Source organism: Aulonocara stuartgranti (assembly GCF_965226115.1).
Source record: "Aulonocara stuartgranti genome assembly, chromosome: 7".
NCBI lineage: Eukaryota > Metazoa > Chordata > Actinopteri > Cichliformes > Cichlidae > Aulonocara > Aulonocara stuartgranti.
In genome coordinates, this window is record NC_138945.1 from 50,729,126 (window position 1) to 50,753,597 (window position 24,472).

General features: G+C 41.5%; 1 protein-coding gene across 1 annotated transcript in view; it reads left to right on the top strand.

Annotated features, from left to right (window-relative positions):
* The window catches only part of pparab (peroxisome proliferator-activated receptor alpha b), a 34,368-nt gene that overhangs the window by 5,513 nt on the left and 4,383 nt on the right, over positions 1-24,472 (top strand). The window contains exons 2-5 of the mRNA XM_082542473.1: positions 10,974-11,223; positions 13,395-13,558; positions 18,089-18,227; positions 23,339-23,538. Coding sequence (XP_082398599.1) covers positions 11,016-11,223; positions 13,395-13,558; positions 18,089-18,227; positions 23,339-23,538 — 711 coding nt within the window. The 5' untranslated portion in view covers positions 10,974-11,015. The remainder of the gene's footprint in view (positions 1-10,973; positions 11,224-13,394; positions 13,559-18,088; positions 18,228-23,338; positions 23,539-24,472) is intronic.

Here is a 24,472-nt window from a genome sequence, read left to right on the forward strand (position 1 = left end):
TCTGACACCTGGAAAGGATCTTGGAAGGCAGCAAATCAGCAACAACAGTGTAGATCACAAACTCAAAAGAGTAAATCTTACAGGGAATACACATGACGCAGTAAGGAGCTGTGTGATATTCTCAGCCTAGTTTAATAAATACAAGTCTTCCCTGGTGTCTCTTCACCCCCCAGCTTAGCATTTGTCAAGTGATAAACGCCGCTGGAAAAGATTGCATTATACTGTGGGGAAGATTTGTAATACTGGCCTGTCTGATCCTTGTGACTGATTTGGAAATAGGTACAAAGTGGCAGCCAGCAGTCAGACTTTGGCAAAGAAAGGAAATGTTGCTCAAGGACAACCACGGCGTTGTTTGTTATTGATCATCTTAACAGCTGGAAAAAGCAGTAGCTGTCTTTTAACCATTGATCCAGCTGTTAATGCATTTAACTCACTGGAATACGGGAGTCATAGCTGTGCCTATACTGCAGGTCAGGGCTGTAGCACAGCTGTGTCATTGCTCAATATAACCTCACTGTTACTGTCATTTAAGAATAATAAAGCATGACAATAAATACTTTATGTCATATTTTGGGAAATTCTTCAAATGTGATAATAGTATTTAGATGTATTCCTCTGAGCCAAAGATGTCCCATGAGATCAGTTTATTGCAAATCACATGCTTGCAAAGTTGACTCCCTGATAAATTCATAATGCTTCAAGATTTGATCTTATTGGTTTGGCATTTGTAGTTTTAACTAGGGATGGGTATCGTTTAGGTTTTATCCGATACCAGTACCAAACCGGTACTTTTGAAACGGTGCTGGTGCTTAAACGGTGCTCGAACCGGTGCTTAAAGAATGGAGAACTCAAAATTGGTCCAAAAACCTCTCATGTTCAGCTGTTTTTTGTAAAAAGATAACAATGTTAGCCTTTTCTGCAGCTATAGGGGATTTATGGCATCACTCTTGGCTGGAAGCAGTGCTTAATCAGTGGAAAAAAACCACAAACTTTGTCCTAAACCTCTCATGTTTAACTGTTTTCCACTTTTTCTTTGGTCATTTTAGCCTTTTTGGCCAGGGTGAAGCAAGTATCTGCCATCAAACAAGAAGACAGCCGCATGTAACTATGACAGTGTTTGCTAGTTCACCTTACATGCATTAATTTAATAACGTGGTTAGCCTACTCAACGTAAATTACATGCAAACAACATTAAGCTACTCACGCAGAGAAGAACGGCTGCTGCTGCCATCATCATCCGTCATCATTTCTGCTACACTGGCAGGGCTAGGGGCCAGGACTCTACTCTTTGGGTTTTTGGGGGATGTTGCTAACTCCAGGTCCGATAACAGGCAACCCACCCACAGTAGATGTGCTCGATGTGAGGTCTCGCAGCAAGCTATCAAATACGGTGCATTTCTCATCTTTTAAAAATACGCTATACGTCGCCAGGTGCTTCATTAGATTCGAGGAGTTACCTCCTTTGCACAGTATCACCTTAAAGCACCTGTTGCAGGCTGCTGAGTTTGCATCTTTTGCTGTGAAGTACAGCCAGACTTTGACCACTTTGCCTTGGGCATTTTTAATCTGTAGCTCTGCTCTAAAAGAACGTACGTACCTGGGCCCGCCTACTACACTTGCAAAGGTAAAATGATTGGCTAGAATCCAAAGTGTATGACATTTCAGGGGAAATAAAGCACCGAAATGTGCGCTGCTTTTCGGTCTGGTTACTACCGTTTATGTCAGAACCGGTGCGATACCAGTACCCATCCCTAGTTTTAACAGGTTACACAATAAAATGTATCAAAATGTAAACATAGCAAACACTTAAGCCTTATCAGAAGCAAAACACACAAAGGTACTGGTAGTAAAAGCTACCTTTGGCCAAAACTCCCATTATTCACATATCATAAAGTTTATAGGACAGCTCCATTGTATATGTACCTGTCTCTTTAGAAGGAATAAACATGGTTAGTAGTTGATTGCCCCGCAAATCTAAAATTTCATTCTTTTCCATGTTCTTGTTTGAACGCTACCAAACACATGCATGCAGGCACGTTTACTGCCACGTAGTGGTGCAATATTAACAGCCAGGGTCAAGGGTCAGGTCAACATAGACCTTTGAGGTAACCTGATACAATGCCACACCGCAGCTTTGTGCCCATAGAGTCTCTTCAGATCGTAAGGGCTTGTCTCATTTTAGTGTGCAGTGGCATTTGATTATTATTCTGACACTAAACATGTTGTCACCGCAGAGGTCGGAGTCCAGAAGAGTTTGTGTAACTTAATGTTTTATTTCTCAACTCTGTGCAGCCGTGAGCTCGCAAGCTGACAGCCAAGGCAACATCTTGAGTAACCCTCCCGTCCTGTCTATTTACAAAAGAGTGAGAAACATCTCAGTGGATTTGTTATCTGCCCATAAACATGTCTGACAAACAGGTAAAGTAATGGACTATTTTACCCACCTTCTGCTGTTGACTCATTTTCAAGTGAACTTCTGCTTTCATTCAAACATTCAAATAGGCGCTTTGAATAAGAAGCTAATGTGTCCCGTGATTCTGCTGACTGGTTTTTCTGTTATATAAAAATCAATGGACACAATGGACAGGTTGGAGAAATGTGCCCCAGAACAGGTAAAATTTGTGCAATGCACTTGGTCACTATCAAAATTATTAAACTTTATATAATTAGATCAGACACTGGTATTGATCTTCAGGACTAAAAATAGCAGACAAAATTTGCTTTAGCTGAGTATTTAACTGTCAGTTACCTAATAATAGGACAGCTTTGTTAGCTGTCATGTGGCTCATCTGTCACAGGGAACAGCTAAAGTCCAATGTCAATCACTTCCACGACCTGTACTTTGGTCAATCACCATAACGATAAGAGGGTGCCGGCCTGCATATCAGCTCCAAGCGATAAGGGTTCACTCGAGTGTTTACACTGCAGGCATGGTTGAGACTAAGATCGTGGTGAACTCTTTAAACAAAGGGGCAGGGGTACGGGGCAGCCCCATCAGCCCATTTTCTTCCTCTATGACCACCATTAGCTCGTAGACTCCTCCTTACAGGCATGACAGCTTTCAGGCCGTGAGATAGATGGGTTAAGCATTAAACCTGTGGACTACTCTTTAATACACACACACATACATACATACATGCATGTACACTGAAATGCACACACTCTGATCATACAAACTGTTAGAGCTGGATGTTAAACTGCTGTCTGGAAATCTGCATGGAAGACTTCAAGTTTTGCTGATGAGGAAGGTAGGGGCTCTGTCATGTTTTATTTGTTGTTTTTCTGTTTTCATATACTTCTACTTTCATATCCATATTTTATATATAACAGCTAGTCTGAATTTTTTTTAAACATTTTTGTTCTACCACTGTATGTGAGCAGTTTGGCGGTTTCTTCCATTTCCAATCGCAGGTTTTTGTTGTTCTGGCCTTTCAAAGAACTACATATTTTTTTCTTCACCCCTTAGTGAGACAAGTCCATACACACCTCCTGATGTCTTGGATTATTACCCGTTTAATTCGTGTTTTCTTGGCATCGTGCTCTAATGTGGGATTTGTAAAGCTTCATTGAGTGTCTCTCAGCCAGGTAGCTAGTCATGGAGGCTGGATGCTTACATTTACTGTGGCCACGTTACGCGTGCTTGTTCGTGTATATAATGTTTGTGGGATTAGATGACGTGATCCCCCTGAGTGATGGGTGTCACTAATGAGGCTCCAAGGTCATTGGTAGTTTTCCTGCAGATTTCAGAGGGCTGTGCACACCTGCTTCAGCAAGAAAGTGGTCTGCACGCCTCAGTGACGTTCAGAGCTTCAAATACTTTAGCCAAAGCTTATTAGCAGTTTTCATGGCCTGTCTGTCTAACGTGGCCCTTTGCTGCCTTGTGGGGGTTGGGTGATACTGCTGAGCAGAAAGCCATCAGACAGTATGGATTATTTATGCTTCGCCCACACATCCAGCTGTGTGATCACAGTTTGCAAATACACTTACACACAACCCTTGTTTTTCTTTCTTTTGTAGCAAATCACAATGGCTTTGATTGATTTTTATATCAGCTTGACACTTCTGATTTCAAAGCATGTGTTGTGTGTCATAATTGCCATGGCATTGCTATAGCAACCTGGGAGGTTGGCAGCCTTTTTTTTTTTCTTTTTCAGCGTAACCCCCTCTTGTCTGCTTTAGGCCCTAATTCCAACCCCAGTGCATGCACACGCACAGACGCGCTCACACACACAAAAATACTTATGACCTTGTGTGCAGAGTGCCCTCAAGTAGGCTTGGCTGAGTGAGCACAAGAGAGAGGTCCTGACCTACGAGACAAAGGTATTCTGTTACCATAGGGACCGTTGTTTTCCTTTTTTCCATGCCTCATATGCTCACTCTGTCTCACACACTGCTGATACAGACCCACAAGTGTAGTTTAACAGACATTCCTCTCCACCCTCCTGTTTTTCTCTGAGTCCACCAGAGCTGTGCAGTCTGATGCTAATCAGCGCTCTCTGTGTTTACATTCTTATGCATGTTGGTGGCAACATGAGGTTTAGTGTGGTCCATTACATCTAAGCTACTGGCTGAGAGGTCACGAGTTCAGTAAAGGGCTCCTTTTTTCTATGTTATTTAAATACAAAGCCACGCATGCTCTGGGCATGTTGACACAAAACCCTGCCATTTAGTCCACTGCAGACTGATCAATGTCTGCACTGTGGAAGAAGCTGCAAGTAGTGACCTTTTTACAAGTGGGATTTTTATCTTGTCACTCAATTACTCGATTACACAAAAGCTTGTCTAGATCTTAGTCGAGCTGTGGTCAAGAGGATTCTTTATTGTTTCCCCTTAAGGAGGAATTACAATAAGACGATGCTGAGTGGGAAAAAAAATAGTTTATGAAACAGGATATCCTCGGAAGGAAGACTTGAGGGTGAGGAGTGAGAAGTTGAATGCTAAATAGGTTTACTTTGTGCTAATAGAGCTAACACTGCCTCCATTCAGATAAAAGTAGAAGACCGAGTAGCTTAGTAAAGTTTCCTGCTGAGATGCCAGGCCTCTTTTCATGTTTGGAAGTGCTTTGAAAGAGTGGGAATTTACGGGGTCTTTACTATCCGATTGGGTTTAGTTCCTCTAGACTGAATCTTGAATCTTGAAATATTTTCCCTATAACTGTTGTTATGTGGTTTTTCCTGTTGAACATGACAGAAGTCTGAGCTCGTTGTGGTTATCTTGGTGTTCTTGTTTTTACATTTTGTCTTTTTTTTGGTTTCGTTTATGTTACTCCTCTGCTTTTGATCTGTTTTGCCTCAGGCTTGTTGCTCACCAACCCTGGAGCCAGTAGGGACTGTCCTTGGGTTTTTCCATTCAGTTCATACTACTTCAAGGCTTAAAATGTCAGTAAAAGGGGGATGACTTCTGTTATTACCAACAGTGGCTATATATATATATATATATATATATATATATATATATATATATATACGGCTGTGTAAAGATGCCCCAGAGACAATCCAGCACATAACAGCAGGGTGCAAGATGCTAGCAGGCAAGGCATACATGGAACGCCATAACCAAGTGGCCGGCTTAGTGTACAGGAACATCTGTGCAGAGTATAACCTGGAAGTCCCGAGGTCAAAATGGGAGATGCCCCCAAGGGTGGTGGAGAATGACCGAGCTAAGATCCTGTGGGACTTCCAGATACAGACGGACAAAATGGTGGTGGCTAACCAACCGGACATAGTGGTGGTAGACAAACAGAAGAAGATGGCCGTAGTGATCGATGTAGCGGTTCCGAATGACAGCAATATCAGGAAGAAGGAACACAAGAAGCTGGAGAAATACCAAGGGCTCAGAGAAGAGCTCGAGAGGATGTGGAGGGTGAAGGTAACGGTGGTGACTCCCAAGCTAGGCGAGTGGCTCCAGCAGATCCCAGGAACAACATCGGAGCTCTCTGTCCAGAAGAGCGCAGTCCTGGGAACAGCTAAGATACTGCGCAGGACCCTCAAGCTCCCAGGCCTCTGGTAGAGGACCCGAGCTTGAAGGATAAACCGCCCGCAGGGGCGTGCTGGGTGTTTTATATATATATATATATATATATATATATATATATATATATATATATATATATATATATATATATATATATATATGAGCCACTGTTGGTAATAACAGAAGTCATCCCCCTTTTACTGACATTTTAAGCCTTGAAGTAGTATATATATATATTAGTACCAATTTTCATGAACAAGGGTGATGTGCAGAGCTGTAGTAACTACAGAGGCCTAAAGCTGATGAGCCACACCATGAAGCTGTGGAAAGAGTTGTTGAAGCTAGGTTAAGATATATGGCTCCATACTGAGAGAGAGCGCTACAGATGTGATGTTTGTCTGGAGTGTTGACGGGAGTGTGGGAAGTATAGAGAAAGTCAAAAGCAGCTTCACTGTGTCTTTGTGTATCTACAGGGAGTGCAGAATTATTAGGCAAGTTGTATTTTTGAGGAATAATTTTATTATTGAACAACAACCATGTTCTCAATGAACCCAAAAAACTCATTAATATCAAAGCTGAATGTTTTTGGAAGTAGTTTTTAGTTTGTTTTTAGTTTTAGCTATTTTAGGGGGATATCTGTGTGTGCAGGTGACTATTACTGTGCATAATTATTAGGCAACTTAACAAAAAACAAATATATACCCATTTCAATTATTTATTTTTACCAGTGAAACCAATATAACATCTCCACATTCACAAATATACATTTCTGACATTCAAAAACAAAACAAAAACAAATCAGCGACCAATATAGCCACCTTTCTTTGCAAGGACACTCAAAAGCCTGCCATCCATGGATTCTGTCAGTGTTTTGATCTGTTCACCATCAACATTACGTGCAGCAGCAACCACAGCCTCCCAGACACTGTTCAGAGAGGTGTTCTGTTTTCCCTCCTTGTAAATCTCACATTTGATGATGGACCACAGGTTCTCAGTGGGGTTCAGATCAGGTGAACAAGGTGGCCATGTCATTAGTTTTTCTTCTTTTATACCCTTTCTTGCCAGCCACGCTGTGGAGTACTTGGACGCGTGTGATGGAGCATTGTCCTGCATGAAAATCATGTTTTTCTTGAAGGATGCAGACTTCTTCCTGTACCACTGCTTAAAGAAGGTGTCTTCCAGAAACTGGCAGTAGGACTGGGAGTTGAGCTTGACTCCATCCTCAACCCGAAAAGGCCCCACAAGCTCATCTTTGATGATACCAGCCCAAACCAGTACTCCACCTCCACCTTGCTGGCGTCTGAGTCGGACTGGAGCTCTCTGCCCTTTACCAATCCAGCCACGGGCCCATCCATCTGGCCCATCAAGACTCACTCTCATTTCATCAGTCCATAAAACCTTAGAAAAATCAGTCTTGAGATATTTCTTGGCCCAGTCTTGACATTTCAGCTTGTGTGTCTTGTTCAGTGGTGGTCGTCTTTCAGCCTTTCTTACCTTGGCCATGTCTCTGAGTATTGCACACCTTGTGCTTTTGGGCATTCCAGTGATGTTGCAGCTCTGAAACATGGCCAAACTGGTGGCAAGTGGCATCTTGGCAGCTGCACGCTTGACTTTTCTCAGTTCATGGGCAGTTATTTTGCACCTTGGTTTTTCCACACGCTTCTTACGACCCTGTTGACTATTTTGAATGAAACGCTTGATTGTTCGATGATCACGCTTCAGAAGCTTTGCAATTTTGTGACTGCTGCATCCCTCTGCAAGATATCTCACTATTTTTGACTTTTCTGTGCCTGTCAAGTCCTTCTTTTGACCCATTTTGCCAAAGGAAAGGAAGTTGCCTAATAATTATGCACACCTGATATAGGGTGTTGATGTCATTAGACCACACCCCTTCTCATTACAGAGATGCACATCACCTAATATGGTTAATTGGTAGTAGGCTTTCGAGCCTATACAGCTTGGAGTAAGACAACATGCATGAAGAGGATGATGTGGACAAAATACTCATTTGCCTAATAATTCTGCACTCCCTGTAGAGAAAGCATATAATAAGTTGGTAAGATAGGAACTGTGGTACTACATGAGGAAGTCAGGAGTGGCAGAGGAGTATGTGAGGGTGGTTTGGGAGATCTATCAGGACAAGACCGTGACGATGTGTGTGGTAGAAGTGGCAAAAGGGTTCAAGATGGGGTGTGATTACATCAAGGATTGACTCTGAGCCCACTCTTGATTGCATGGTGATGTACAAGCTGACAGATGAGGTCAGGAGTCTCTGTGGACTGCAACATTTGCAGGCAACATTGTGATGTGTAATGAGAGTAAGGAGCACATGGAAGAACGTTTGAAGAGGTGGAGGTGGAGAGAGGACAGGAGGAATGAAAGTCAGTAGGAGCAAGCCAGACTATGTGTGTGTGAGTAAGAGGGAGACAGGTGGAAAAGTAAAAATGCAAGGAGGTAGATGCGTTTAAACAGGGTGAAAACTGGGTGGAGTAGGTGGAGATGAGTGTCAGGGGCAATTGGTGATGGGGAGATGGCAGCAAGGCTTAAAGGGAAGTTTGGTAGTGAGGCCTGTTATAATGTATGGTTTGGAGACAGAGGCACTGACAAAAAGGAGGTGGCAGAGTTAAGATGCTCAGAATTTTATTGGGAGTGACCAGGATGGGCCTTAAGTCCTTAAGGCGGGCAACTCATCGGGAGTGGTTTGCAGAAGCTTGGAACTTGGAAGTTAGAGGCAAGGCTGAAATGGTTTGGACTTGCACAGAGGAAGGATGGTGGATATATAAATCAAAGATAACGATGGAGCTGCCAGGCAAGAGTACAAGAGAGAAGTTTCATGGATGTAATGAAAGAGAACTCGCAGAGGGTTGGTGTGACAGAAGAGGATGCTGGGCATAGAGTAAGATGCAGACAGATGATTCGCTGTAGCAACCCCTACCGGAAGCACCAGATAGAAGAAAAGAGCAAGATCATATGTATAACCAGTTTAGTTTTTTTATGTCTGCCTCACTGAAGACAAAACGGTATGCAAATGATCTCTGTAGTCAGTGTGGGTATGTAGCCCCTCTCTCTTCTCAATATAACCACCAGTACTTAACAAACTAAAGGACAAGTTCAAGTTAAACTCTAGGCAGTCAAGTGTTAAGGCGAGGATTGGCTGAGAACATCCAGCAGCTGCTGTCTTGTGGTCATATCCTCACCCTTATCTCACTGTCACCATCTTCTTCCCCTTGTTTCATGTCCTTAGCATGGCCTGATGGAATGAACTTACTAAAGATTGACCCACTTTACAAAGTTGAATTATGCGATTGGGGGTCCATTCCCAATACCATTCTTACGCTAAGCCTAAGAAGCAACTGTGTAGCTCCTCCCAGCATCCACTGTGCAATTCAGCAAAGTTTCATCCATCTATACGCCATAGAGGTGGGAATCACCATACATCCCACGATACGATATTATCACAATACTTAACGCACGATACGATATTATTGCAATTTTTAAAATATTTTGCGATATTCAGATTCTGTACATAAAGGTAAACTTTATCAATATTCATTTTATCTAATATCAAAGTCTCACACTCAGTCTTTCTCTCATTTCAGTCAGTTTTATTGTTGACAAACTGAACGGTTTATATTACAGTCTAGTCCAACTTAACTGAATGCAACCATCTGGTACAATTATAGCTATTCTGAACTATGCAATTTATGAAAACTATGCAGCCCATTCAGCAACTGAAGAACTTGAAAGTAAATTAAAATAAAATATAATTTTACATTAAATAAAAAAGTTTTAAACTTAATTAAAATAAAACATGTCTTAAATTAAAATAAGTAAACTGTCATGTTTATTGCTGCCAAAAAACAAGTTAAACACATTTGGACAGTGAAGGAATGTCAGGATTCTTGCTCAGAAAAAGGATCAACATGCTCTGAAGTCAGAGTTCCAGTCCACAAAAACTTTTTTTGTAACAAAATCGATTTCTGCTGTCCCTGTATCGATACATTATTAGCAAACAAAATATCACGATACTACACAGTATCGATTTTTTTCCCCCACCCCTAATACGCCATGCCAGTCTCTTATGTTTCTTGTAGCCAACCTCAGACTCAGCCTTCCTATTACAGCACAGCCTATAGCTGGAATAACTGTCCTACATTCGTGCCTCCACATGTCTTCAGTCTATATTTCTACCCTCAGTCTTTGTCTTATTTCAGCACTAAGGTTTTGTGTGGATATAGTTACTCTACGTGCGGTGAATAGCTAAGGGGAGTAGAGAGGCCCGTGTTGTGTCATAAGATACTCCGTGTGCTTCATTCCTTCATGGCCTGCTGACCCATGTGCAACAGCTGTTGCACATGGGTCAGCGTATTGATGGCCACATGTTGCGTCAGCCCTTCTCATGAGGCCTGAACGTGTTATTCAGAGCTGTTTTGAATCATTTGCACTGAAAGATAATGGAGTTTTACTCAGCTGTGTTGATGATGATAAAGGTACTGTTAGTGTTTGGTCTCTTAGTCTGTTGGCATACTGAGATATCTGAGCAACCTTTGGATAGAGTGCTATAAAGTTTTACATAGATGTCCACAGTGAAAGTTTAAATCCTTAGACCCCTCGCTCTCTGGCAGTCCCCGGACATTTCAGCGTCAACTCATTAACTGAGATATCTACTCAGAAGCCTTTACTTTTCTTTAGATTGCCATTTTACATTTTGTGCAGACCCTAAAAACCAAAATGACCAGAAAAAGTTGGTTAGTATTATCAAGTCAAAAAAATTCTGTTAACAATGTCTGCTAACTGCTATCCAAAAATGATAAACATAATAAGCATTATATGTCGTGATGTCGTGGCCATATTGGCAAGCTCATGTGAGCTTTATGTACAAATACAAATGTAAAAATCGGGGTGACTTTTTAATCTCTGTCGGCCAGCCCGTGTTTGTATTTGACCTCTTTGACCTCTGTTTGTTTCCCTTCCCTTGCACCCTTGTCCTTGGTCTCCAGTTTGATGAGTGAGAGTGCCGCCAGCCTCCTCCCATCACCACAATGGTCGACATGGAGACCCATTACCATCCCCCCTCTCCCCTGGAGGACTCGGTGCTGGGCAGTCCCCTGTGTGCTGATGACGCTTTCATGGGTAGCATGGAGCAGCTCCAGGACATCTCCCAATCCATCAGCGACGACGCTCTTAGCTCATTTGGTGTCCCAAAATACCAATCCTCCAGCAACGGCTCTGATGGGTCCACCGTCCTCGGTAAAATTAAGTGTGATTTCTTTTTGTTTACAAAGTTACAGTCAGACCATGAATGGTTTGCTTTCTCGCTCTGGTTTCACAATGTCCCAGCACCTCAGTGTAATCTCCTTGCCATTCTTGTTGTTGTCAAACCAGGAGTCCTTCAGTTTAGCCCCGTAATCCCTATTTTGCTCCAAATTGAGGTTTAGATAAGAAACTCACTTTGGCCTTTTTAACTTTTTTCTCTTAAAAGGCTGTACTACATTATCTGTTATCTTAACAAACTTTTTCTCAGTCTCCTCTGTCCAGACTAAAACACTTCCTAATGATTTGAGAAATTGCCCTTTTAGCGATTGGTGTGATATCTGAGTCTCCTGAGAGATTTCCTTTCTTTCCTTCAGTATTTCCACCGTTTTTCCATTTTTCTCCTCTGGCCTTATTCACCTATCATCCTTGTGACTCTCTAGTTTTACCTCTTTTTTTCCTTCTCCTTCCAGCCTTTCTCTTTGCCCCATATCCAACAAGGAATTTACACATTCCTAAACCACCATGCAAAACCTATCAGGAAACATCCAATTTTCTTCTGTGTTTCCTCCTGAATAGACTGGGTCTGGTAAATTTACATGCTTAAAAAAAAAGAAGAAATGCAACAAGTGAAGGAGCTGTGAAGAGTACATGTAAGACAGGGAAGAAGGGGGGGGGGGGGGGGGTGGAAGAGCACTGAGCATCGGAGAAACATTTGATGACATCACGGAAAAGGCAGTGTGAGGGTGCATGCGATTTATGGGTGTTTAGGAGCACAAACACGGTGAGAGACAGGAGCAGAAACTCATATGCTTTCACTCTCTGCTCTCAGTCAAAACATGTGCACTTGCCCCAAGCTGGAACACAGCTCACTGCCAAATGCTGCTTATCCCTGTGCTGGCATCTATCGCCAAAACTCATGTGGCTTGACTTAGTGCCACTGTTTTGTACCATTTCATCTGCGCTATTTGTGTACCAAGCAAGTTCTACCAACCACGTTCCCTTTGCAGTGTGGAAATGGAAAGCTGTTGGCAACACGCAGCAAACCCCATGACCTGTCATCCATGACGAGGATCTGTAATAGTACTACATAATGATCCTATGTTTGTGACAGGCAGTACATCACAGCGTGTTAATATCTGTAAGTAAATGCCGTGATGGAACGGGCTGTCCTAATTGGGTCATAGAGGTGCAACTGTGCTTCAGATTCACCGGCTCTTTGGCAGAGAGAGGTGAATGTGCAGATGTCAATGATCATATGTAGTTCAAATTTCTCAAGCTTTCAACTTTAGACATAGGATGAGGCGGCTCTGTGAAATGTACATTTTTTTGGGTCAAAATTTTGTGCAGTGCTTTTATCGAGAGATCGAGGGATTTTCAACATAGCATTTCTAAATATACTAGTTTTCTTTAGAAATAATTATTTCTATCTGCACACAATAAAAGAGCAGAAAAAGAATTGTCTCACAAAGCAGGAGATGGATATAGAAAGTTATCACAGCATTTCCAGGTGAACAAGAATTGGAGTGAGAAGTATCATCAAGAAATTCAAAGAGCCACAAAGTACAGGACAAGCCTGGCAGAGGTAGGAAGTGAAAGATTTCAAAGACTCTGAAAGAAAACTAGTGAGAAATGTGTTTGAAGACCCCAGAACAACTGCCAAGACACTAGCAAGAGACGTAGCTAAGTCAGGATCTGTAGTCTCAAAGAAGACAGTCACCAGAATCCTGCACAGGAATGGACTGAGAGCTTGCAGACCAAGAAGAAGAGACACCCTAAAGCCAGACTGAAGTATGCGGGCAAACTGGAAGCGCTACCTTTGGTCAGATGAGATGAAACTAGGGTTTTGTTTGTGTGTAAAATAATGCAAGGATCCAAAAACTAGGATTTTTGGAAAAGCATTTTCTTTTCATTTTGTGACCTTCAGACACTCGGCCACTTTGTCTTTGGTTCTCAGTGATTCCGTCTTCTGTACAAGTTTGTGAATATTCATTTCATTTTAGTTTTTTGTGCCATTCCTTACTTCAGTTAAAATTATAATAGCATTTGTCGACAAATAGTAAAAAACCCAGATCTTTTTAGTTACCATTAAATATTAGTGTCATTTAGAGCAATATATTATTATATATCAGGAGAAAATGTAATCATGTGCATGCTTGTTTTATTAGATGCGCTTACGCCAGCATCCAGCCCATCATCGGTTGTTTACGGCGTGGTGGCTGGCCAGGAGGAATTGTCATCTTCATCCACATCACTGAACCTGGAGTGCCGAGTGTGTTCTGACCGCGCCTCGGGCTACCACTACGGAGTCCATGCCTGCGAGGGCTGCAAGGTGAGATAAAGATTTTTGTAAAATAAAGAAGAAGTGCTCTGAGAGCGCACACGGCAAGGCAGCTCACTCTCTGGACAGTATTTACTTTTAAGAGAATTGTGTTGTATTTTTTTATACATTCATTTTGTTTTCTTCGGTCTTTTTTAAATGCACTTAAAGACGTTTATAGTGCTGTAAAAACAAATGTAAAGTGCAGGCTTTTGTTATTTTCCTTTTTGAATTTAATATGCTTGACATACTCAGATTTTGAGTGTACAGTATTCCCACGCCACACCGCGGTTCACGTTTTGCGGACTCTCTACAATCCCGGATTTATCTATAAATTTATATCACGGGAATTTTGTTAAATCGCGGGTTTCTGCAGCCTATAGGTATACTGTGCCGCTGCACATACAAATGTTTTTAAAATACGTATGGATGTATCTCAAAAGTGTTTAGGAGGGTCGAAAAGTTTTATAAGAGTGTGCGGAGGGTTTTTATGGTTTTAAATATATAAAAATAATAAAATAAACATGGTTTTTACATTCTAGAACGTAACCCCTCGGATAATTGCGGGAGTACTGTAATTAGTTTTTTCATATGTGCCTACACTACATGTGTAGCATTCATGCAATTGTTGTATAAAATTCCTTTAAATGTTTAATAAATAATGCAATGCTAACAAAGTCAAAACTCCCTTGGCGAATGTAGCTATTGTCGAAAAAGTGGTTCTGTCATTATGCTCGATAGACTTCATAGGTCCTTTTGCCAGATGAGCGCACTCATCTTTTCACCCTATGCCCTGCTTAATCTTTACCACCAATATCCATCCAATCTCCTTCCCCATACGGCACCCTCAGTGAGGCACAGAAAGCCAGCTTAACCCACTTTAACCAGTTTCAATAGAGTAAATTATTTCTTATTTTTAGGTATAACACTAAAAAAAGAAGGAAAAGCCAGACTGAATCCAGGTGCAGTGTGTGTCTTGTGACTAATGATGGCTTATAACAACATCGTAAATGTCACATTTGGCCTTTACACATGGTTGCTTATTAGTCATTCAGTTAATTGTTTACCAGTTGTTGAAGAGGAAACCAAGGCCGTCTTAAGATAAACTAAGGGTCAAAGACGGTGTGACTTGAGATGTTTTTCAGCTACTGCTGGCTGTCACTTACTTCAGGTAAACGATCTGGAAGACATGGCGATTAAATCGGGGGACGTCTGTACTTCTGCGCTCTGTAAATACACTTAACTTAGATGTGTCAGCCAGTGATAGAAGTGATAGAAAAACTCAGATAAAATGGAATAATCATGTTGCGTGACTGTAGATCAGTGCTTTGATACAGATGTATCTGTAGTAGATGCTACCTGAGGTCAGTCCACAGGTCAGCCAGAGTTGCTTTACAGCAAGTCTTAAGGCTGTAAAACAATAAATCAAAGGAATTTCTCCGAAGTCAAGGTAAATTTGTTCAGCCTATACCTTTAGGAAAAAGTCATGTCTGGGGGCCTCTGGATGTCTGGAGTTTTGATCTCCTCCATACCCGCTTCACACCCTGGAGGACGGGGCTGTGGCCCCCCCACACTCCCTAGCAGATCATTACATGGAGAAACCTTTGGAATGCAAGCATGCTGATCCACACAGGTATGCACACATGGGTATTCACAGACACGGACTAAAGCTTTCTTGGCTGCTGCCTCAAAGCACACTGTGCGCTGTCTATCTTGCGTGCTGCACAATATCGTTTATTATTTAGTAAATATTGATATCTATGACTAGCTAGTTTATTGTGATGGTGCTTTGTTTTCTCTATTATTATGTTGCTCTTTGTTGTTTGCTGTCTCCTCTGTTTGTTTTTTTTTGTTTGTTTTTTTTTTTTTCTCCATACAGGTGACCCAGGAGTTCTTTTTTTTTTTTCTCTCTCTTCCCCCCCCTTCTCACCGTCTCTTCTCCTCTTTGGTTTTCTTTCTTTCTCTCCCCCTCTCTCTCTCATTCATTCCCCCTGTCCTATTTATTAAAAAAAAAAAAAAAAAAAAAAAAATGACAAAGGATGAACTGAAGCTCTGCCATCACGTAATGTCGCATACTGCTGTTTCTGATGTCATTTAAAAGAAAAAAAAAAAAAAAAAAAAAAAAAGGAAAAAGTCATGTCAGTGCATATCTATAAGAGGTGGCCTGAAAGTACTAAAGGTTAATGTTAAACCCCAAACTTTGAACATGAGTTGAATGGGAGAAGTCAACATTTCTTGATCATAACCAGAAAATCTGGAAATTGTGCCTTTAATTATAAATTTAAACAGCGTTATCCTCACGTTCTCTTAAAGCACTCAATAACTGAGAAATGATTATGTAGAGCAGGAGTTCTCACATTGCTGATGACAGCTGTGAGAAGAAAGTGAGTCCTTCTGTCACCTTGTATAATGAGCTGAGTGAGTGACTGATGACAGTGAAAGGGTTACTGGGATGTGGGAAGAAACTGTAGGAAGTATTCGAGAAATTTAATGAAATTCTGAAATATGGATGACTAAATATGCCACAATCAAAGTTACAGTTGAGGAAAAACAGCAGTAGTTTAGCCAAAATTAGAAAAAAATATGAATGAATGAAAATCAGATTTTTACTTTGTTTAACGTTGATAAAGGTTTTTCTGTTACAAGCTACTGATGATTGCACAGCCAAACCATGGAATCGAAGTCTTTATTTCAAAGATATAAGAAAGAAATGTTAATTTACAAAAGAAATAAATGAACATGAAATAAAAGAAAGCTATCATATTCACGTTTCACATCAAACTTTTAAATGTCTCTCTGCTGCAACACAGCTGAGTGAAAATGACTCATTAACAAGACTCTGTAGGACTTGACTGCATGCTAAATAAATTTAAGTGTTTGGAAAATTGTATTTCTAAAAATACTATTATTGTACCATGTTCATTCACTAATGAGCTGCTGTAACATGAATCAAATGACTGAATTGTCACTTCAGCATGTAGTCAAGTTTTTCTAATGACCTACTAATTTTATTAAGGTGTTCTGCAGCAGGGACACATAGAAAAGTTTCAGGACGCTGGCCCTCGAGGACTGGAGTCTGACACCCGTGCTTTAGGTCATTATATGCCAGGGGTGGGTAACTCCAGGCCTTGAAGGCCAGTGCCTTGCAGGTTTTAGATCTCACCCTGGGTCAGCACACCTGAATGAAGTGATTAGTTCATTACCAGGCTTCTGAAGAACTTCAAGACATGTTGAGGGGGTAATTCAACCGTTTGAATCAGCTGTGTTGGATCAAGGACGCATCTAAAACCTGCAGGACACCAGCCCTTTAGGCCTGGAGTTCCCCCACCCCTGTTATATGTGTATAAGTTTTCATTATACAATCAAATCTATACATATATGTGCTAAATAAATATACTTATCGAATACACAGGCTTTTTTAGATTAATATATATATTAGTGCTGCCAGCGTTAATCTCATTAAAATGACGTTAAACGCCATAACCGCATTAACGTGGCAAATCTCTGTTAGCGAGTTACTGCGGATCGCCCCGTGCGTGGGGCTTCACGGCGTCAACGTGTTAAAATATCTTTATATATATATCTGTATACACTGATCAATAGTTATTTAAATACACATAGTATTTAAAAGTATTGCTTTTTATATACACAAATATCCATATTTAATGTAAAGCATGACCATTAAGCACCCTGCCTCATCCATATACTGATTTAGAAGTGCTTTTTTTTTTTAAATATAATTTTTTTTTATTTGTGTAAAAATTAATAAATTAATTAAAAAAATAAGGAGGAAACAACCATGGAAACCACCTGTTTTTGTTTAGTTCTTCTCTGATGTTTGGTCAGCGATCAGTAATAGAAACATGACCCTCACCAGTCAGGACATGGCCAAAGCCGGCATGCAGCCCACTTGAGCGAATCTGAATTTCTTTTCCATCACCGTGTTATTGTATACCTGTTTGTGTGCCAGTGTCAGGCTCAGGGTTAGTAGGTGAAAGTCAGCCGGTGTTGCGAGCTCACATGACTGTCACACGTCTGTGTATTCTTGCTCCGTACATACTCTAGCAAACTGATTGACTGAGTTTTGGATGAAATCTTTGAAGCTTGCTGTTAGCAAGTAAAGGATAAATATGTTATGAAGCACCTCCCCAGGACATTTTCCTACCCTTCGATGAACTATAAGTGCTGTTTGGTCCATCTGTTCCTTACCAAAGTTAAATATTGCTTTGTGTTAAGGTTGTGTAAACAGAAGGAAACTGGTGGTATTGCTTTGTGAACAAAGAGCTGCTTTTCCCATGATTATCGTCTTAATACAGTGGGGAGACGATAATTTTATTTCTGAAACTGGCTGCTGAACGGCTAACTTTATTAAAAGTAAAATGTAAACTTTACTCTGTTTTATTTAAATTTTTATGAACTTTCTCAAAGAATACTTCACTTTGTGTCTGAGCAGTCTGGTCAAATGAAAACACGTTTGCTTCATGTGAGCACTAATTACATTTCTTATTTTCTTTTTTTTAACCCCTCCCCTCAACCCCCCAGGGTTTTTTTCGCCGGACCATCCGTCTGAAGCTGGAGTATGACAAGTGTGAACGTCGCTGCAAAATCCAAAAAAAGAACCGCAACAAGTGCCAATACTGCCGCTTCCAGAAGTGCCTGTCAGTGGGAATGTCCCACAATGGTGAGTCCTGGGCAGTGCTTCGAGCTCAGAAGCACACATCCACACGTCCATCTTGCTTGTTACTTGTAAACACAGACTACTTAACAGAGTAGCACAGTTGTGCTGCTGCCAGGGAAGATTGAACAGGCACGTACCCACATAATTAGCACAAATAAGCCATCAGACAGTTGGGTGTTCAGATGCATGTTAAGGCAGGTCCCTAACTGACACCTAATTCAGGCGAATATAGATTTATATGTCGTCTTCATTTAACCTTTGGACAATTTCCACTCTTTTTATTCAGAAATAGACCAGAAACAAACCTGCAGATGGAAGGCACGCCCGTTCTCTGTCTTGGCAGTGCTAGTATCACATTGCATTATAATTACATTGGCTGAAACTGCTTGACCCATTTGGTGCAGATGTGCAAACAGGAAGGGAAAATCACATGACCTTGTGCGTCCCTCCACCCGATTTTTTTTATTTTTTATTTCCAGCTTGCAAATACCTGGCGCTCACTAATAGTCCGATTTTGTGCAAATTTAGCACATGGAGAACATCAGGAGAGCAAATTATTAAGAGTTTAAGTGGTTCTCACTATTGCTAATTTATCACCGTTACTAGTTCGTTGAACTTCCGCATAGTTCTATTCACTTGGACACTGAAAATAAATCTTGTGTTTTGCAGCAATAACCTCTATTTCTGTCTGTGTGTGAGGGGAGATATGCATGTTGGAACACAAGGATTTCACAATTGGAAAAGCTTAAAAGATTCCCTCCTTGGTGTGGGCTGTCTTTCTTTTAAATACAAAAATATTGTGTGAAATGATATTTACACTCAAAATATAGCACGTCATGTTGACCCTGGGCTAAGGTCATTGTGCTGATCGAAAACATGAGTGTATGTGTTTGTATGAGTGGACTTCTGCTAAAGGTATCAATGCAGCCAATCCGTGCACACAGTGTGTAACAGCTTTGATTTCTCTCTGGAGAGATTGACCGAATATAGCCTTCTCTGTTGAGATATAGTTTAGGTTACCCCTCCTCTTATGGTTTATGTTATTGACTTCATTGAGCAAAATGTAAGCGAGTACAGGAACTTGAGGGTATGTGAGACCGTCGCAACCTTACAACCTGATCTTTGGAGGTGTGGTGACACCAGAGGACCACAGCACGGCTATTTTTGTATGTCTCTTTGTATCGATTTAGAGTCATTTACAGTAGCCACAAGTATTGCATTTTATTTTATTTTTTTAAATTTCAAATGTAAACTGATCAGACATTCAAAGTTAAAGCGTCAACAGAAAGGTGAAGAAGTTTAGAATAAAAATGGTTACATTTACATTTCAGTCTCAGCATGTAGTTTATGTAAAAGTCTTTATTTCCAAAACGTACCGTATTTCCCGGACTACAAAGCGCACCTGAATATTAGCCGCACAAGCTAAAATCAGGGGAAAATCCTGTTTTGTACATACATTAGCCGCACCTGACTAAAAGCCGCAGGTGTTTCAATGTTGACTTATCATATGTAAGAGAATATGCACAAAGGGAATTGTCAGGAAAGAGATGGCTGTTTGGAGACACACCCCTTTTATTAATATTTTGAAAAACAAGTTATGGGTACATATTTGCACATGTAGTACATAACAGTAACCTATAGCACACCAGAAAAATAGATTCGGACTACCTTTTAGGCTCAGGTGCAGTGACACGGCTTTAACAAGAAGAAAAGTCAGTTATTCACCATCTTTCTCTTCTTCCTGCGCTCTAAAACCACCAAAGTCCTCTTCTCCAATGTCGGAAACGAACAGGCTCAGGATGGCTTCGTCATCCACTCTCCGCTTCTCTCCTTCGTTGTCACTTTCAAAACCAAAGAAATCCTCGTTGTCAGTGTCAGAGTCGAACACCCTCAGAAGGGCCGTGGCGGTGTCCTCCTCTCCATCATGCAGCAGTCCAGCCCTTCAAAATCCGTTGGTGATCGTGGATGTTTTCACACTTTTCCACGCTGTCAGAATCCACCGGTGGAGTTGGGCATAACTTGCTTTTTGCAAGTTTATCGCCGCTCATCATCCACGCCTCCCGCTGAATGCGTAGTGCTACTTTGAAGTTTGTTTTTCGCGCTACTTCGTACGGCACTACGTTGCCTGGCGGACGGACATGTGACTAACATACCACTCTTGAACCCCGATCCTTCCGCCAGGCAACGTAGTGCCGTACAACAGCGGAACAAACAAAACAAATCGTCTTACGATATGACAAAAATCATGGAAAATCCATAGAAAAGCCGCACCTGACTAAAAGCCGCAGGGTTCAAAGCTTGTGCAAAAAGTAGCGGCTTATAGCCCGACAATTACGGTAATCGAAAAAAGGACTGGTACACCGATCAGGCAGTGATCAGACTCATCTGTTAGTGGGTGGGATATATCAGGGAGCAAATGAACATTTTGACCTTGTAGTTGACATGTTAAAATCAGGAAAAATGGGCAAGTGTGAGAATTTGAGCAAGTTTGACAAGAGCCGAATTGTGATGGCTAGACGGCTGGGTCAGAGCATCTCCAAAACTGCACCTCTTTTAGGGTGTTTCCAGTCTGCAGCGGTCAGTATCTGTCAAAGTTGATCCATGGAAAGAACAGTGGTGAACCAGTGACAGGATGATTGACGCACATGAGGAGTGAAGGATCGCCAGTGTGGTCCGGTCTAACAGACAAGCTATTGTAGCTCAAATTGGTGAAAAATATTTAATGCTGATTCTGATAGAAAGGTGTCAGAATACACAAATGAGTCAGGGATGGGCAGTCAGATTTTTTTTGTCTTTTGGGTCCTGCCATCCATGTGGATGTTACTTCACGCATACCGCCTACTTAAGCAATACTGCAGACCACGTGACCCTTTCATGGAGGCGGAATTCCCTGATGGCCTCTTTCAGCAGGATAATGCACCCTGCCACAAAGCAAAAATGGTTCAGGAATGGTTTGAGCACAAGTTTGAGGTGTTTGATCCATGGAGGCCTCACCTCTCAGCTTTGAGGACTTAAAGGATATGGTGCAAACATCTTGGTGCCAGATATCACACCACACCTTCAGGAGTCTTTCCCTGAGGAGCCGGGCTGTTTTTAGCAGCCAAAGAGGACCAAGACAATATCTAGGCAGGTGGTCATAATGTTATCCTTCATCATGGTATATAGTGCTTTTCTACTCTAAATGAACACTCAAAGTACTTTTTTAATACAAGCTTCATTCACCCAAAAATACACACATCGCACTTTTCTTTACCCAAACACTTTGTTTCTAAGCATTGCAACAGCACAAAAACTCTTTATTAGCAAAAGGGACTGAAAGTTTTCTCAAATCCAGCAACTTATTTCCTCACGCATTTCATTTGCTGACAAGACGCAGACGGCTCAGCAGACTGACGGACTGACCCCTGCCCACCTTCAGCTCCCTTCCACGCTTATCCCCTCATACTGTTGCTTAGGAATTAGACTTACACGAAGCTTAGCATCAATCACTTCCTCACATCTTAATTGGACTTGGCTCCTGGCCAGGCGCCCACCGTGGAGCTTTACTAGCTTCAGATGATCCATCCACATTCTGAGCAGTAATCTAACGGGCCCTCGTGCTGCCTGCCAGCTCAAGGTCTCATCCTTTCGCAGTCCTCTTCAGTATGCTCGGATTCATTTTGTAAGCAACCATCAATAAATGTCTGATGTTTTTTTTAATGCTTTTACGGGCTCATAAAAAACAGGCAGTTAGTACAGCTGGTCTCCTCACACAGACGTGCAGATTTGTGTGTGAGTAAAACAGCTTGTGCACATTTAAACTAGTGAAGAGGGGTTGGAAATAGTTCACCTCTAATCTCATTAGTCAAATGGGATCAGACAGTCTGAGCGATGCCAGCATCCTCTCATAGAGAAATAGCGCTTATTAACACATGTTGTTGAAGAACGTTTCAAGCAAATGTTGCCCACTTTGTAATTTGTGCTAACTTATGTCATTACTGTAATGCATAAAAAGTCCATTTGCCTTTCAATGGGCGACCGTGGCTCAGGGGGTTGGGAATCGCATCTGTAACCGGAAGGTCGCCGGTTCGATCCCTGGGCTCTCTGTCCTGGTCGTTGTGTCCTTGGGCAAGACACTTTACCCTACTTGCCTACTGGTGTTGGCCAGAGGGGCCGATGGCGCGATATGGCAGCCTCGCTTCTGTCAGTCTGCCCCAGGGCAGCTGTGGCTACAACCGTAGCTGCCTCCACCAGTGTGTGAATGTGAGAGTGAATGAATAGTGGCATTGTAAAGCACTTTGGGTGCCTTGAAAAGCGCTATATAAATCCAATCCATTATTATTATTATTATTATAATGGCAAGCAGACATGTTTACTGTCTCTTTTTTTTTCTTCTTATCCTTGCACAATGTTTCATATAGCACAGGATATTTCTGATGCACTGAAAATTGTTACATATTTGACTGAACCTTCTATGGTAAAGTGTTTTTCCTGACCTTTTAAACTGTTTTTGTTGCTGTAGATTTATTGTACGTGTTCAGGCATAGCGAGATGTTTTGGCAAAAGCCAGGGGAACTAAATTGACTTCATGAAACAAGTCTCTTGTTTCTTCGATGTTTGTACTTTCATCCGGCTATAAGCCACTGAATTTAAGCTGGCACTGAGACGGGCAGATACAAGTTAAATTACATCTTTGATTGAGCTCAGCATTGGACGTTTATGGTGTTATCGTGGAATGTGTTCTGTTGTGTTCAGCTATAAATGCCGTTTTAACTTGTCCATTCCATCTGTGTATTCTCTTCCACTAAATTCATCCTGTGCTTGTATGTTATTCAAGAGTTCCTTCTTTAGAATACAATATAAGGCTGTCTGCACATCCTCTGTGGTGTTTGGCAACAGATATGCTTTCTGCAGTACTACCATATTAAAGTATTAGCTTTTTGAATTTGCAGAAATTGTTTATATTTTCTGGATACATTTAATATTTTGCCTTCATTTTTAAGTTTGCTTGAAACAGTTGTATTTAGCAAGGTGCTTTTACTGGAACTGCACTTGGTGTAACTGAAATAAATCTATGACTCGACACTTTTATGTCACCACAAAGTCATCTCCATCTCTCTGTGTGCCGTCCGCAGCCATCCGGTTTGGTCGGATGCCCCAGTCAGAGAAGCTCAAACTAAAGGCGGAGATGGTGACGGTGGACAAAGAGGTGGAAAACCCCCAGCTAGCTGACCAGAAGACCCTGGCCAAGCACATTTATGAGGCTTACCTGAAGAACTTCAACATGAACAAGGCCAAGGCTCGATCCATTCTCATGGGCAAGACCAACACTGCTGTACGTTGATTAGTGAGTAAAGTAATGGGTTGGTGAGTGAAAAGTGTTGCACATGTGGACCTCATATTCGCACGTTCTTCCATTTCCAGCTTTTCCTCATAGTGCGAGGTCATGTGGTTTTGTAACTTTTAATTTATTTTTTCATGTCTCAATATGACCTGGCAATCGCTCCCTTAGAGATTAGACACAGCCAGCCAATGACAAAAATAAGTTGCTCAACCAGCGGAGCAATTCAGCACACAGGATGGGCAAGGACTTACTTAAGCCTGTTACTTAGCCTTTCACTGTGCATTTCCCTTAATGTGTATGTTCTTTTTATCACCCATTCCCATTCACCCTAAAAGCATTCCCCCCTCCAATGTGCTTCTTTCCTACCGAGGGGGATAAAAAGCGGGGGGCTAGAAAAGGAGAGGTTCATGGACTGCAGCCCAGAGAGTCTGAATTCCATGGATGGATGTGTAGGTGTAAAATAGGTCAAGAGGGACAGATCGGTCCAAGCGCTCATCCAAGTTCAGGCACAGATCTTATCCACTGCTTCAAAGCTCCTGATGAACAAGCAGAGTGGGTAGAAAGTACTCAGTGACTGATTATTGTTTAACCTACCTTTGCTATCGCAGCGCTTTTACACAACTCGTAACTGCCCATAAAAGTCTTGTTGTAATCTCAATAATGTACATCTCAATAAGTCTCGTCAAATTTAACTTTACTCATACAGAGACTATTAAATATACATGTATATATATATATATGTCTTGATCTGGATACAAATGCTTGTCACTTCAACCCAGGCCTAAAGGTCTCACCAATGAGTAAATAGCAAGTTTCTGCATTCTGAAAACTTTATAAGTGTAGATTAGTATCCCCCCCCTGCTTTGACGTGTTACTCCACTGCAGCGTCTTCTGTTTAGAAAACAATTCAAATGATTGCAATGCC